Source organism: Cololabis saira, chromosome 10 (assembly GCF_033807715.1).
Source record: "Cololabis saira isolate AMF1-May2022 chromosome 10, fColSai1.1, whole genome shotgun sequence".
Lineage (NCBI taxonomy): Eukaryota > Metazoa > Chordata > Actinopteri > Beloniformes > Belonidae > Cololabis > Cololabis saira.
The window spans coordinates 6,772,449-6,785,564 of NC_084596.1; the positions used below are offsets into that span (position 1 = coordinate 6,772,449).

Below are 13,116 nucleotides of genomic sequence, written 5' to 3' on the forward strand. Positions count from 1 at the left end.
GCCTCTCTCATCTTTTTAAGTGGGAAAACTTGCACAACTGGTGTCTGACTAAATACCTTTTGGCCCCACTGTATACATTTAGTTGTTTGCTTATGTGTAATTTAGGCATCAGAATTTATCCTAAGTGTTGTTTCATTATCTTTTAACACTTTTGTAAATACATTGTGATAGTAGAAGTACAGATCCATAACAAACTACAACATTGGGCCCAGGCCAACAGATAGTCAAATTTCAGGGGGCCATCCTCAGGGCCTGGCAGACCGGCGAGACAGTTCGGGGGGCCGTCCTCCGGACTGAGCAGACGGGTCGGGGGTTCTCGGGACTTGGCCCTTGACTTCTGGACAGACAGAACCCGAGGGGCCGGCTGAGGGGCGTCCGGCACCATCACTGGAACAGCACAGGGGCTGATGCGTCCGGGACCACCGCCGGAGCAGGAACAGACTGGGGCTGGCTCCGCCGTCGTTTCCCCTGGGGGTGATTCACCTGGGCCCCCCTCGAGCCAGGCGTGTTCCCCAGAAGGGGGGAAGAGGTTGGGGTGCGCCCGGGACCACCTCGGGAACAGGAAGAGGTGCGTCCAGGACTACCACCGGCACAGGCTGGGGCTGGCGGCAGGTCCCTGTCCTCTTCACCATACGGTGGCAGAAATCCACTCCGTCACCGTAGAGGAACTCCCACAGATCCACACATTTTCCTGCTGGGTCGATGCTGGCTGGTCCGTTCTGTTGTGATATGCTAGTTGTTCGGACCCAGATGTAGGAGAGAGCAGGAGGCAGGAGTTCTCAAAAGCAAAGATTTATTTAATCCAACAAAAAGCGCTGCTTTGCAGGATGGCAAAAACTCGGAACTAGGATCAAAAATGACCAAACACATGGGAACCACGGAGGGAGAAAACAATACGGACCAGCAGGGAGCAGGGGAAAGACAAGACCAGATATACACGAATCCGGCGACCGGTTTGTGTGTGCCGCCATCTTGCGGCGGCGCCATCGCTGCGGTGGCAGGTGTCAATCTGCCACCGCAGCGCTGTTATTGTAACCTGACGCTACAGCATCATTATAGCTGGATTGATGATGTTAGACAGTGGCCTTCCATAAATAATGAAGGTATCTTAAATTAATGCTGATGTTAATTTATAAATAATGATTTGTTTGAGCGATAAGCAGGAAAGAATAGAGGAATAGGGAGATAAGGGAGTGTATGATTAAACACTGTAATATAGCATACGTTACGTGTGCTGACGTTAGGAAGCTAGCAGTGCGACATTTAATCATTATGGAAAGGCTACGTGATTAAAAAAAAAACAACAACAACAACACCTGTTTATGTTTTGTTTTATTTTAGGTATCCAAGAATATTTTATTGATCGCCTGGCGTCCGATGACCAAAAAAAATGCAATTACAGGTCTCTAATTGAAGGGCAGAACTATCTCAGCTCCGGATGATACAGAATACATACATACATAACCCCAATCTGCAGATAAAACTAGTTTGTTGAGGAAAAAATATCAACTCTATTTGTAGCTGCAGAAGAAAAAAATAATCTCACGAGGAAAACAAAAATATTGCTCATGCCTCGGAGCCTCTTCAGCATAATATAGCGGTAAAAAAAAAAGAAAAGAGAAGTAAAGTTAATAAAAAACATGTACTGTATGTTGTTATATTATACTAATTTATTGAAACACATGGCGAGTCAAACATTTACCAAAGCAGCTGCCAAACACTCCTAAACAAAGTAGCCGGAGAAGGTGGTTGTGCAGAACTGTGGCCGTAAATCCTCATCGGAGCTCCACTCTTTAGTAGGGATTTCATATGGATCCAGACCGTTAATAATCATTATTTTCTCCATATACTGCTCCCTGGCTTCCTTGTTTAAGGTATCCCGGTAAATTCCAGTTCCTTTCCAGCAGTTTAACATCTTTGTTTTGCGTTCCGTCTGTTCACTTGGTGAAACAGAAAAGTAGTTTTGAAAGTCCGTCCCGTCTTCATTCACTATCAAAACAAATGCACGTGACGGGACAGGAGTTTTCCGATGATACAAATACATTAAGAGAGCCTGGCAGGGAGCGGAGTACTAGATCCATGGGAGCGGAGCATGGATCTATATACGTATGTCTATGGGCTGGAGCGGAGGAGCGGAGCCGCCACCGCAGTAATGGTGGCCGCTCGACTTCCGGGTTTTGCTGCAGGCGATCAGGGCCGATGAGAAACAGGAAGGTCAAACCAGAATTTAAACACAAGGCTTCAAAATAAAACGGGAAGGGTCAAACCCTGACAGGTGAGCTCCAGATTATCAAAGTTTATTTCAGCTGATGTGCAGTCCTGAGTCAACATGCAGCAGCTGGACAGTTGAGTCTGAGGCAACATGTTGTTACACTTCTTTTATATGGGAATGGGTCGGACCTGACACTGGGCCCCCCTGCACCCGACATGTGGATGCTAGTCCTCTTAGAAGAAGGTATAAATTACAAAAAAGAAGTGACTCTTTCATCTGCATTTCATACACCCCTCATTCCATACTGTTTCTTACAGATCTTGGCCTTTTGTGACTCATTGTGTGTGTGTATATACTCACATAAAAGAGAGGAAGCTTGTTTGATCTCGTAAATACAGATCAATGTTAGTCATCACTTGCTCCAGAGTGTGGCGTCTCATTAAGAGGAAGAAAAAACGCTGCGATGCATTAAAGTCCTGTGTGTTTCAGTCTGAACAAAACTTTCATGTGAACGTTAAAATATAAATGTGGACAGAAGAGACACGTGGACAAACGTCTCACTGACCATCACTGATGTGGATGTTTTAGTGTCAGAACCAGAACCAAACAGAGCTGGATTCTTGAAATATTCATGTGAAATCACTCTGGATCCAAACACAGTAAACAGAGAGCTTTTTTTCATAAATCGGCCTTTATTCTGGCATGATCTTCGCAACAACGGGCAAACAAGTGATTATGTACATTCACTGAGTGAATATTATGAAAGTAAAATATATATTTTTCGCTAGAAATGTAATCAAAACACATTTTTATGCAGAAACTAACTCAAAATATTGATTTTATTCACTAAAAAATAAGAAATGTCCACCATGTTTGTTTTTTTGATTCAGTCTGCAAATGACGACGAAAAGCATTCTGGGAAATGTTTCTGTCGTCAGCATCGGAAATCCCTCGATCCGTAGGGACAGATTCATATCCACTACACTACTTTTCTTCACTACCCCTAGGTGAAAAGAGGAATTGGGACACCACTACCCTCACGGGAACGCGCAAAATTTAGGGGTAGGGCTGAAAACTAGGGGTAGGGGGGGGATTGGGACTGGGCCTTAGACTATTTTATTTGATCAACCTAAAACTCTGTGTCTTTATGTTTTAATCACATTATTCTTCTTCAGCTTCATGAACCTGAACATAAAAACCAGCAGATCTGCAGATCAGATGATGTTGATATCTAAATCTGTTGAGGATGTTTCATGTTTAACAACCTGAATATTTAGTAAGAAATAAAACTGGAGATGTTTCAACAAAGTGTTTTCTTCAGTCTTCATTCCAGGATTTGACTCAGATCTGAGGGAGAAAATATGAATCTAATATTCCGGTCAAACGGAGGCAGTTTTCCTCCTGACACCTCCCATGTGGCTGTCTGGATCCTCCCTCCTGCAGAACCGGTCCGTCCTTTAGTGGTTTGAGTCTCCAGAGGTTTGTCCAGCTCTGGGGTCTGAAGCCGACACTGAACCGCTGCGATGCTGCCCCCATGTGGCCAGAGGTGGCACCGCGGTCCGGTTCTGCTTCCTTCTTCCGTCTAAATATGTTTAACTGGATCTGCTGATCAGAACCGACCCGACTAAAACAACCCAACTCCTTGTAATCACTTTAATTGGAGACTCAACCCGTTGCCAGTCCATAATTTACCAAACTAGGTCATTTACACAGATCATATGTTACGTGAGGTAGTCATGCAACGTATCTTTGGAAAGCTAAGATTCTTGAGATTCCACCGATATAAATCATTATATATATATATATATATATATATATATATATATATATATAATGTATTACATAATATGCAGCTTCAGGGGGTGGGAATAAAACCCACAGCCGGGAATTCCATGCATTCCATTGAATCACTGCAGCGAATGAAACGTGCGTCCGTCTTTTGACTCTCTATATGCAAAGTTTAGCTTAATGTTTCAATAACATTTTTTCAGCAATATTGACAGTGAATCTGGGAGATGGGATACCTCTAAAGGTACTTTCACATAGAACGCGGCACACCGCCGGGGTGGGCGCAGAGCAGCGCGCATATTCGTTGCAAGTTGCTCGGCGACCGAAAAAAAGTTTTTCTGGTCTGGCGACGTTTTCCCATTCATTGTGTATGTGCTGCCGCTGCGCAAGGGCGCAGGGCTTTGCGCCGAGGTCGGTGGCGCACAACAGGGCGCAAGACGGCCCAAGCTGCCGCTGCGAATTGAACATTTTTTAATTTCACCGTGCGCCCTGTGACGGCATCTCGGCGGTGTCCAATAGGAGAGAAGGTGCTGGAGGGAGAAAAAAAGTTGCAGCTTGTAGATCAGAGACGATCAAGATGGAAGAAAGAAAGATCTTGGCTGTGAGTCTGTGTGAGGAGTGTGGGATGAGACTGCAGCCTATCGGGACATCAATAAAAAGGGACAAAAGTGGAGAGAAATCTCCCAGAATTTTGACATACCTGGTGTCTTTAAAAGTGGTAGAAATGTGATATTCTTTTGCTCTTTTAACAATAAAATGTTAATTTAAAATAAAACATAGCATTTCCATGCCTCATATCAGGATAAATTGAATCATTTATCAATATACGGTTATGAAACTTTTTTTCGGTCGCCAAGCAACTTGCAACAAATATGTACGCGATGCCCGCAGGCGCTGCCTGCTCTGCACCGTCTCTGCGCCCATCCTGGCGGTGTGCGCGGCGCAAATCGCGTTCTAGGTGAAAAAACGCTTTGCGCCGTCTTGCGCCCCTGCTGCCGCGGCAACCCGGCGGCGTGCGCCCACTTGCGCCCTTTACCGCCGCGCAAACTCAGCGGCGTGCATCAGGGCGCACGCCGCTGACCTCGGCGGCAGTCCCCGCGCCCTTGCACGGAGGCAGCATATACACAATGAATGGGAAAGCCGGCGGCGGCTGCCACTGTGCGCCCTTTATGTGAAAACCGCTTAAGTGTCAGCTTTCATTAGAGGCCAAAATTGTGACTGTATGTTGAAAGGTTCAAGAGTTATGCCCTGTTATCCAGGTATGTGACCAAGTGTCCTTTTGGCATCTCCAAATGGGGATTTTTGGAAAGGTCTAGACATAATCTTACAAAAACATGTGTAAAATACTCATTTTTTGTGGTATTGTTGTCAAATTTGAACTTGCACTAGTTAAGGCTTCATGCTGTAGTACCATTGTGTTTTCCAGCTAATAAGTCACAGCTACACTCATCTGCAGACATCTGGTTACAAAACAAATTTCCGGCTGAAATAAAAACCTTCTATTTCAGTGTGTTCAAACTTAGATGACTCAATTCCAGTAGCAGTTACAGGGATTCTGACGGTTGGGGGGGAAAAACGTTGGAGTGTTACCTTTCAAAATAGACCAAAACCATCTATGTACTTCAAACGGTTCAAGAACAGCTTTCAATTTACTTCAGGTATGCCTTGGATTTTACAGGAGTGGTAAAACCTGTTGACCACAATGTGCATTTCCTGACGTTTCCATGGCGATGTGAGAGAAGAGACCACAGCGGAGCTTTCAGGGAGCTTTATTCTGAACACAGACAGCAGACAGGCGTGGCGTTGACCCGGTCCCCGAGTCTCCTCAGTAGATCGGCGTTGGGACGACAACGAGGAGGAATAAATAAACTCAACTCGTCGGGTAAAAAAAAGAAAAGATCAAACACTTCAAAGAAACTTCAACCTGGACAGAAACGACCAGAATAAAAACGTTTAAAAAAGTCGGTTAGAAAACACTTTGCTTTTGGTTTGGGACGCTGCTCAACTCACACTCTCGCTGTACACCCAACTCGTCCAACTTCAGTATTTACACTCATGTTTACAGTTTTTCTAAATAAATTTCTCTCTGAACGTCCACGCTGGTGGGCGTGGTCTGACGAGTCCCCGCCCCCTCGGGACGGAGCGGCCAATCAGCAGCTGCTGTTCTTGAACTCTCCGCTCTCAGTGATGGACAGCTTGGTGGGGTTGCTGGGCGACAGGCCGTTGCGGAGGCTGGGGGCGCTGTACCGCTCCTTCACCTGCGTCAGCGCCGCCATCAGCCGCGAGTTCGCCGCGTCCAGGGAGCCGATCCGCTTCTCCTGATTGGACAGAGAGAAGAGGAGGCGGGGCAAGAGGTCAGACAGACGTGAGGCAACGGAAGGTCGTTTAAAAAAAAAAGAAAAGGGAAATAAACTCCGACGGTGTCGGGTCAAAACCACACTTAGTTCCTGGGATCAGAACGCTGCTGAGAGGAGATCCTGGACCCGGATCGACCCGGGTCCGTTATCGGGGCGTCGGAGACCGGATTCACAAAACATTCTTAAGAAAAAAAATCTTCTTAAGTGTCATTTTTTTCTTAAGTTCAATCTTAAGAAGAAAAAAGAGAAGAAGTCATATTCTCCATTTCTCAACTTTCTTCTTAAGTTTCTTCTTAAGAAAAAACTTAAGAATAAATGGTATTCTTGAAATAAAAGTTCTCAAATTTGTTCTTGACTTTTTTCTTAACTTTAAGACAACCTTGACCTGTCTTAAAATATCTTCTGTGAAAAGGTAATAATAATAATAATAATAATAATAATAATAATAATAATAATAATAATAATAATAATAATAATAATAATAAGCCTCTAAAATCACCTTTTTCAACACATTTTAGACAGGTTTAGACTAGTAGGTCATAGTTTGAGGATATACTTTGTAATTAATTACACAAAGAGTCTGTTAACTGTTTGTTAGCATGTTAGTTAGCGTGGTAGTTAATTATTATTAATTTTCCCCCATAGTATTTTTTTCTCACATTAATCTCGTCCACCATATCCTTGAAAAGTTCCTGCATCTCTTTTTCTCCTTCTCCATGTTTAGTGAGTGACCGACGGTTAAGACCAAACTACCTATAAATGTTGTTTGTTGGCGCGTGCAATGACATATTTTAAGAAGTTCTTAAGTAGGAAAAATAAGAAATTCGTAAGAAATTACAGTTCTTAAGACGGTTCTTAAGAAAATATTGAGGAATTGCACTTAAGAACTTTCTTATGAACTTCTTCATTTTAGATCTTAAGACATTTCTTAAGATCGTTCTTAAGAACATATTGGTGAATCCGGCCCCAGGACGGCGGGCCGAGGCAGGTTTGGGTTTGATTTGGAGTAATCCGTGAAACGTCAGGACGGTAGACAAGTAGAGATGCACCGATCAGTATCGGCCAATAATGCCCCTATCGGTTTTGATCGGAGTTCTCAAAATAATACTTCACAGCAGCCGATCTGATGACGTTTGCAACAACAAACCACTGCCAGCGCTGCGTTCCCACATCTCAGACCGCGGTGTCCTGAGTGGGCGGGGCCGCCTCTACAAGGGGGCGGGGTCGACCTCGCCGGTGTGGCAGCTTTACAATGTCCGAAAAGGACAACAAATTTGAAGTTTGCAAAGTCCCCCGAGGAGGAATGTTATAAAAGAATTTCAACACAACGAAGCTGATAGGACATTTGAAAGTTTCTCAAGTCAAGGAGTATATAAAGAACAGGAGGTGCAGCAACGCCGCTAACTCAGCTGTAACTAGATCGTAAGGTAAAGGATTCATAAGCCTTGATCATCAGCTGCTTTCTGTTGTAGAAGAAATCGAGTTTAAACGTCGTTAGCAGCTCGGATCCGCGGTATTTCACTGATTAATGTCCGCCGGAGTTTTACCAGACTGTATACAGTCCAAAGCCTCTTGCAGGACGAGTCGTGTCAGTCGCTTCAAGAGGGACATCTGGAGTTCTAGTGTGGAGTTTCCTCACACGCAGCGGATGCTACCGCTAAAGCTTTCACATAGCTTAATTCATAATTCATTTGTTATTTTAAGATTTAATTCCTTTTTCCACAGGAAAACTATGGTTTATAGTTAACAACTTGTATCAACTCTTAAGCCGGGCAGACACTGTGCGATTATCAGCTCGTTTTGAACCGATTTTCCAGTCGTGCGACTATTTTTTTGGATCGGGCCGGATTTCGACCCAATCGTTGGTCGTGCCTCGTGCAGTAAACGTGGGGTAACGACGAGACAGTAACACTTCATGACGAGCTCCCGATCACAAATCGTGTGCACGCAAGAAAATCAAACGTGTTTGAAATCCTGGTCGCTCCTCGTGAAGGAATCGCACGGTTGAAGCAGCTACGACCCGATTGGCCTCATCCTTTCATGTTTTAATAGCAGAAAAAAAAGGCCGTATTTCCCACGTCAGCCCACCCAATTCCTTGTCCAATCACGACGTTGTCTAATCTTTTTTCATTTATCGCCACACAGAATGGCACAAATTGCTAAAGGCTGATTTATGGTTCCGCGTTACACCAACGCATAGCCTACGCCATAGGGGACGCTGTCGATTTAACGCGGAACCATAATTCAGGTTTAAGGCAGCGCGTTTGTTTTTGCTGAGCATCTTCCGTGTCTCCCACTTCGGGGTTCCTCCTCTTCCATTTCTTTTTGACCTTGCAGTTCCAGTAAAAAGAAGTCCGACATGAGGATTATGAACGTATAGTGTGAGCAGACGGGTCGCATCAGAGCATCGGGACGTACAGTGTGAGAAAAAATAGTGGGCTGTGAACTTTTGAACTCAGTGATCTAGTCGCTGATATTGTTGCACAATATTGACGAATTTATGGATTTCACGCTGTGATCGGCCCTCAAAATCCTGATCGGTGCATCTCTATAGACAATTAGCCGACTGCACTCATGAGTCCTCCAGCAAAGACGGGCCGGAGTTCGCCCAGACGGGACTTGAGCGTCCTGAGACGTTGCGGGTCTCTCTGGGGGGTTTCAGGACCCGCAGGCCCCTACTCCAGGTTGACCTGCCCCCTTGGTCTGGACCTCTGATGAGACCCGGCTCTGTGAAGCCCACCAGACCCCACAGAGGGCTCACCGAGAGTCTGGATCTCCAGATGAGTCTAAGCTGGGGCAGAACCCTTCGGACCAGCTGGTGGTTTTGACCCGACCCGGACGAGGCGGCAGCCGAACAGACGGACAGCAGCTGGAAAAAGCTCAAACAGCCAGAAACAAAAGGTGGAGTGAAGCTTCGCTGGGCGCTGCGGATTTCCTGCTTTTATTCTGAAAGGGTGACCAGGAAGCTCTGCTGGCCGGGGAGGGAGTGGGAGGGGGGGGGGGGGGGGGGGGGGTGAAGGGGGTCTGCAGCCAAACTCATAAAACCAGCTCAGAGCGACACACCTGAACACCTGAGAGCAGCAGGACTGAGACCGGTCAGGTCCACGCAGAGACGGTTGTGCGGGTTGGGTCGGTTGTGTGGGTCGGTTGTGCGGGTTGGGTCGGTTGTGTGGGTCGGTTGTGCGGGTTGGGTCGGTTGTGTGGGTCGGGTCGGTTGTGTGGGTCGGTTGTGCGGATCGGGTCGGTTGTGTGGGTCAGGTGCATAGGTCAGTTGTGCGGGTTGGGTCGATTGTGCGTAGGTCAGTTGTGCGGGTCGGTTGTGCGGGTCAGTTGTGTGGGTCAGGTGTGTAGGTCGGTTGTGCGGGTCAGTTGTGTGGGTCAGGTGTGTAGGTCGGTTGTGTGGGTCGGTTGTGCGGGTTGGGTCGGTTGTGCGGGTCAGGTGCACGGGTAGGGTTTGGTGATCAGCCACTTTTTGTTGTAGAAGACATCGGGTTTCAACGCGTCGGTAGCTGTTTGGATCCACGGTACGTGGATCCAGTGTTGCATTATGGGATGTCCTCCCATCAGAAAGCGAGTTGTCAGAGGATCGCATTTATCCAGGAAACGGGCCATGTGCCGCCGAGCTGCTGACCCACTCGGACTGAGCCAAAAAGCTGTGCAGTTAAATCCAGTCCCATCGCTGTCAGCTGCTCTGCAGAAGGTGAAAGTTGTAATGCCCAACTGTGGCGTCTGGGAGGCTCGGAGTGAAAAACAGGACACTGCTCTCTCTGTACTCCCGCTGGTATCGAGTTAGCGTGTCCAGCTCGTCTGTCTCGTTAGTGAGCTCACGTTACCATGGTGACGGAGGGAGGAACAGGTCTGAAGCATCTCTTCTTTTTCGCGACATTGTTTTTCCTGCGCGGCAACCACAACGGTCTTACCAAGTATCTCTGGTTTGTTAAAGGCCTCACACGGGGCACCATTATGTTGTGCCACAAAGGGAGTGCTGGTTCAGTTATTAGAGTTATTTATAATTGTCTTATATAATATATAATTGTCAAAGGATGGAGAAGGATGGAGGGGGGTGGAGAAAGATGGAGGGTGGAGAAGGATGGAGGAGGGTGGAGAAGGATGGAGGAGGATGGAGGAGGTTGGAAAAGGATGGAGGAGGGTTGAGAAGGATGTAGGAGGGTGGAGAAGGATGGAGGAAGGTGGAGAAGGATGGAGGAGGGTGGAGGAGGGTGGGGGTAGAGCTAAAAAACAACACAGAGAAGTTGACGTGTCCAGCAGGGCGGCCTCACTGCCTCTGCTCTGATTGGCTGCCTCAGCAGGTGAGAGGTGTGTCAGCTAGTCGACCGTGTCCAAACAAAACAACCAAAAACCAGCAAACCAGCGTGTTGGGGGGGGGGGCAGTGGGAGGGGCTACAGGTGGGAGGGGCTACAGGTACTTGCCTGGGGGCTTTATTTCACATCCGCCACTGACCTGAAACCAGTGGAGAGACGGTGAGAAGCTGCCGGGATCAGACCCCACCGCTAAAACCAGACCGCCTCATGTACGAGCCGGGACCTGGGCCGGGGGGGGGGGTCCGGTCCTCGGGGCGGGTCCTGCATGTCATAGTCATGCAGGACGGCGCTGCTGGAGGACCGGGGCCGCTCCCCCCCCCCCCGACCCGGACAGAACCGAACGTCCAGGGAGCCGGGACGGGGCAGCAGGTGTGACGTACCTGAGCGTCGATGATCTTCTGTTTGGCCTCGATCACGGCCTGCATCTCTGCGTGGTCGCGCTTCAGCTCCTCCTCCACCGCCATCAGCCTGCAGACGCACATACGTTATGTATATAGTGTATAAACCGATAGCGTCTGTCAACCAAAAAGTATCCCTAATGGTTTTCTACCTTTGTAGAGCTACAATTTTACTGTGTTTTACTCCCTAAACCACTTCCTTTTCCCCAAGTGGTCCTTGTAAGTGACAGGCCGTCATTGTAAATAAGAATGTTCTTAATGACCTGCCTGGCTAAATAAAGGCGAATGACTGAATGAATATCAAAAAAAGCGATACAATTGGTTTTTATCCTCTTTATCGTATAATGTTCACAAAGTGAAATGCAATTCATGTCATGGGTAGTGTATTTTGAAGGATCAAATACTCAACATCCCATATTATCAACTAAATCAATATTTCAGGGGTAGCATAATTTGATAGTCCAGTAAGATCCTATCAAATAATGCTCCCGTCACTTAATGCATTCAGGTAAGATACTAATCAACTCACTGCAGGATGAATGTCAGCATACTTACACCCCCCAATTTATCCATTTTGTAATCACTATTTTTGGATCGATAATAAGTATAAAACAATAAGAATGAAAAGTAAAGGCACACAAACAAACAAATTGTCTCAATTTCTCGTTTCAAAAAAAATTTTTAAACAGTAGATGAACAGAGGGCTACGAAAGAGTATTAGGGCCAGGCAGGAGAAAAATTAAAATAAAATTTTAAAGGAGGAAGAATTTTTTTCATTATGCACTTTGAGAAAAAGTCGAAATGCTGAGAAAAAAGTCAATGTTGAGAAAAAAGTTGAAATGTAGAGAAAAGTCGAAATTTTGTGAATAAAGTTGAAATGTTGAAAAAAAGGCAAAATTTCAACTTTATTCTTGAAATTGTTTTTTCTCGACATTTCGACTTTTTTCTCCAAATTGTACTTCAACATTAATCTCGACATTTCGACTTTTTTCTCGACATTTCGACTTTTTCTCGACATTTCGATTTTTGTCTCGACATTTCGACTTTTTTCTCCAAATTATACTTCAACATTGAATTCGACATTTTGACTTTTTTCTCGACATTTCGACTTTTTTCTCGACATTTCGATTTTTGTCTCGACATTTTGACTTTTTTCTCCAAATTATACTTCAACATTAATCTCGACATTTCGACTTTTTTCTCGACATTTCAACTTTTTTCTCGACATTTCAACTTTCTTCTCGTCATTTCAACTTTTATTTTCGTCATTTCGACTTTTTTCTCGACATTTCGATTTTTGTCTCAACCTTTCGACTTTTTTCTCGAGGTGCACAATATATAAAAAAAAAAATCTTCCTCCTCTCAAATATTCTTTCTCCTGCCTGGCCTTAAATCAAAAATCACAATATTTTCCAGCGTGGACTGAAAGGATGCAAGAAATTCTGGGCGTGGCAATCAAACTTTGAAACCCGACCGAGTGCAGAACCACAAAGCAGCAATTCTGGACTGAGCCCCGGCGGCACCGGGCCGGTACCTGCAGATGATGCTCTTCATCTGGCTGTCCTTCTCCTCCTGCTGCCTCTTCAGCCGGGCCTCGCTGTCCTCCAGCCGGACCTGGTACTCCAGCAGCAGCTTCTGCATCTGCTGCTCCTGGGCCAGCAGCCGCCGCTCGTACTCCTCCAGCCGCCGGCCCGACGCCCGCAGGCGCTCCTTCAGCCGCGAGATCTCCAGCTCGTACTGCAGAGGAGAGAATGTCCAGATCAGACCTGCGGGTCCCTGGTGGACCAGAGACCCGAGGGCCGGGCCCCCAGGCCCCCAGCTCAGACACACTTGTGCAGGTGAGTGTGTTCTGACCTTCTCCGTGTTCCTGCCCGGGTCCTTGCCGCGGTCCGTCTCCTCGTCCTCGTACTGGCCGTTGTTGAGGACCCACGCCGCCGTCCTCTCCACCGGGGACAGGGCCACGGCCTCCACCGGGGACGCACCCTGAGGGAGGGACATCGTCAGTACTGGAGTTGAGGGGGATGAGGGGGGACGGCAT

The 13,116-nt window shown here is 46.6% G+C and overlaps 1 protein-coding gene across 6 annotated transcripts in view; it reads right to left on the minus strand.

Annotated features, from left to right (window-relative positions):
* Positions 1 to 5,753: 5,753 nt before the first annotated feature.
* Positions 5,754 to 13,116, minus strand: part of rasal2 (RAS protein activator like 2) — an 87,693-nt gene continuing 80,330 nt past the window's right edge. For 4 of the 6 annotated variants that reach the window (XM_061731613.1, XM_061731612.1, XM_061731609.1 and 1 more), the window contains 4 exons: positions 12,933 to 13,061; positions 12,613 to 12,815; positions 11,061 to 11,148; positions 5,754 to 6,318 (listed from right to left, as the gene is read on the minus strand). In XM_061731613.1, the coding sequence (XP_061587597.1) occupies positions 6,151 to 6,318; positions 11,061 to 11,148; positions 12,613 to 12,815; positions 12,933 to 13,061 (588 nt within the window). In that variant the 3' untranslated portion in view covers positions 5,754 to 6,150. Of the gene's footprint in view, positions 6,319 to 10,788; positions 10,820 to 11,060; positions 11,149 to 12,612; positions 12,816 to 12,932; positions 13,064 to 13,116 lie in introns of all 6 variants that reach the window. The other 2 variants (XM_061731610.1, XM_061731611.1) reach the window with 2 other exon arrangements.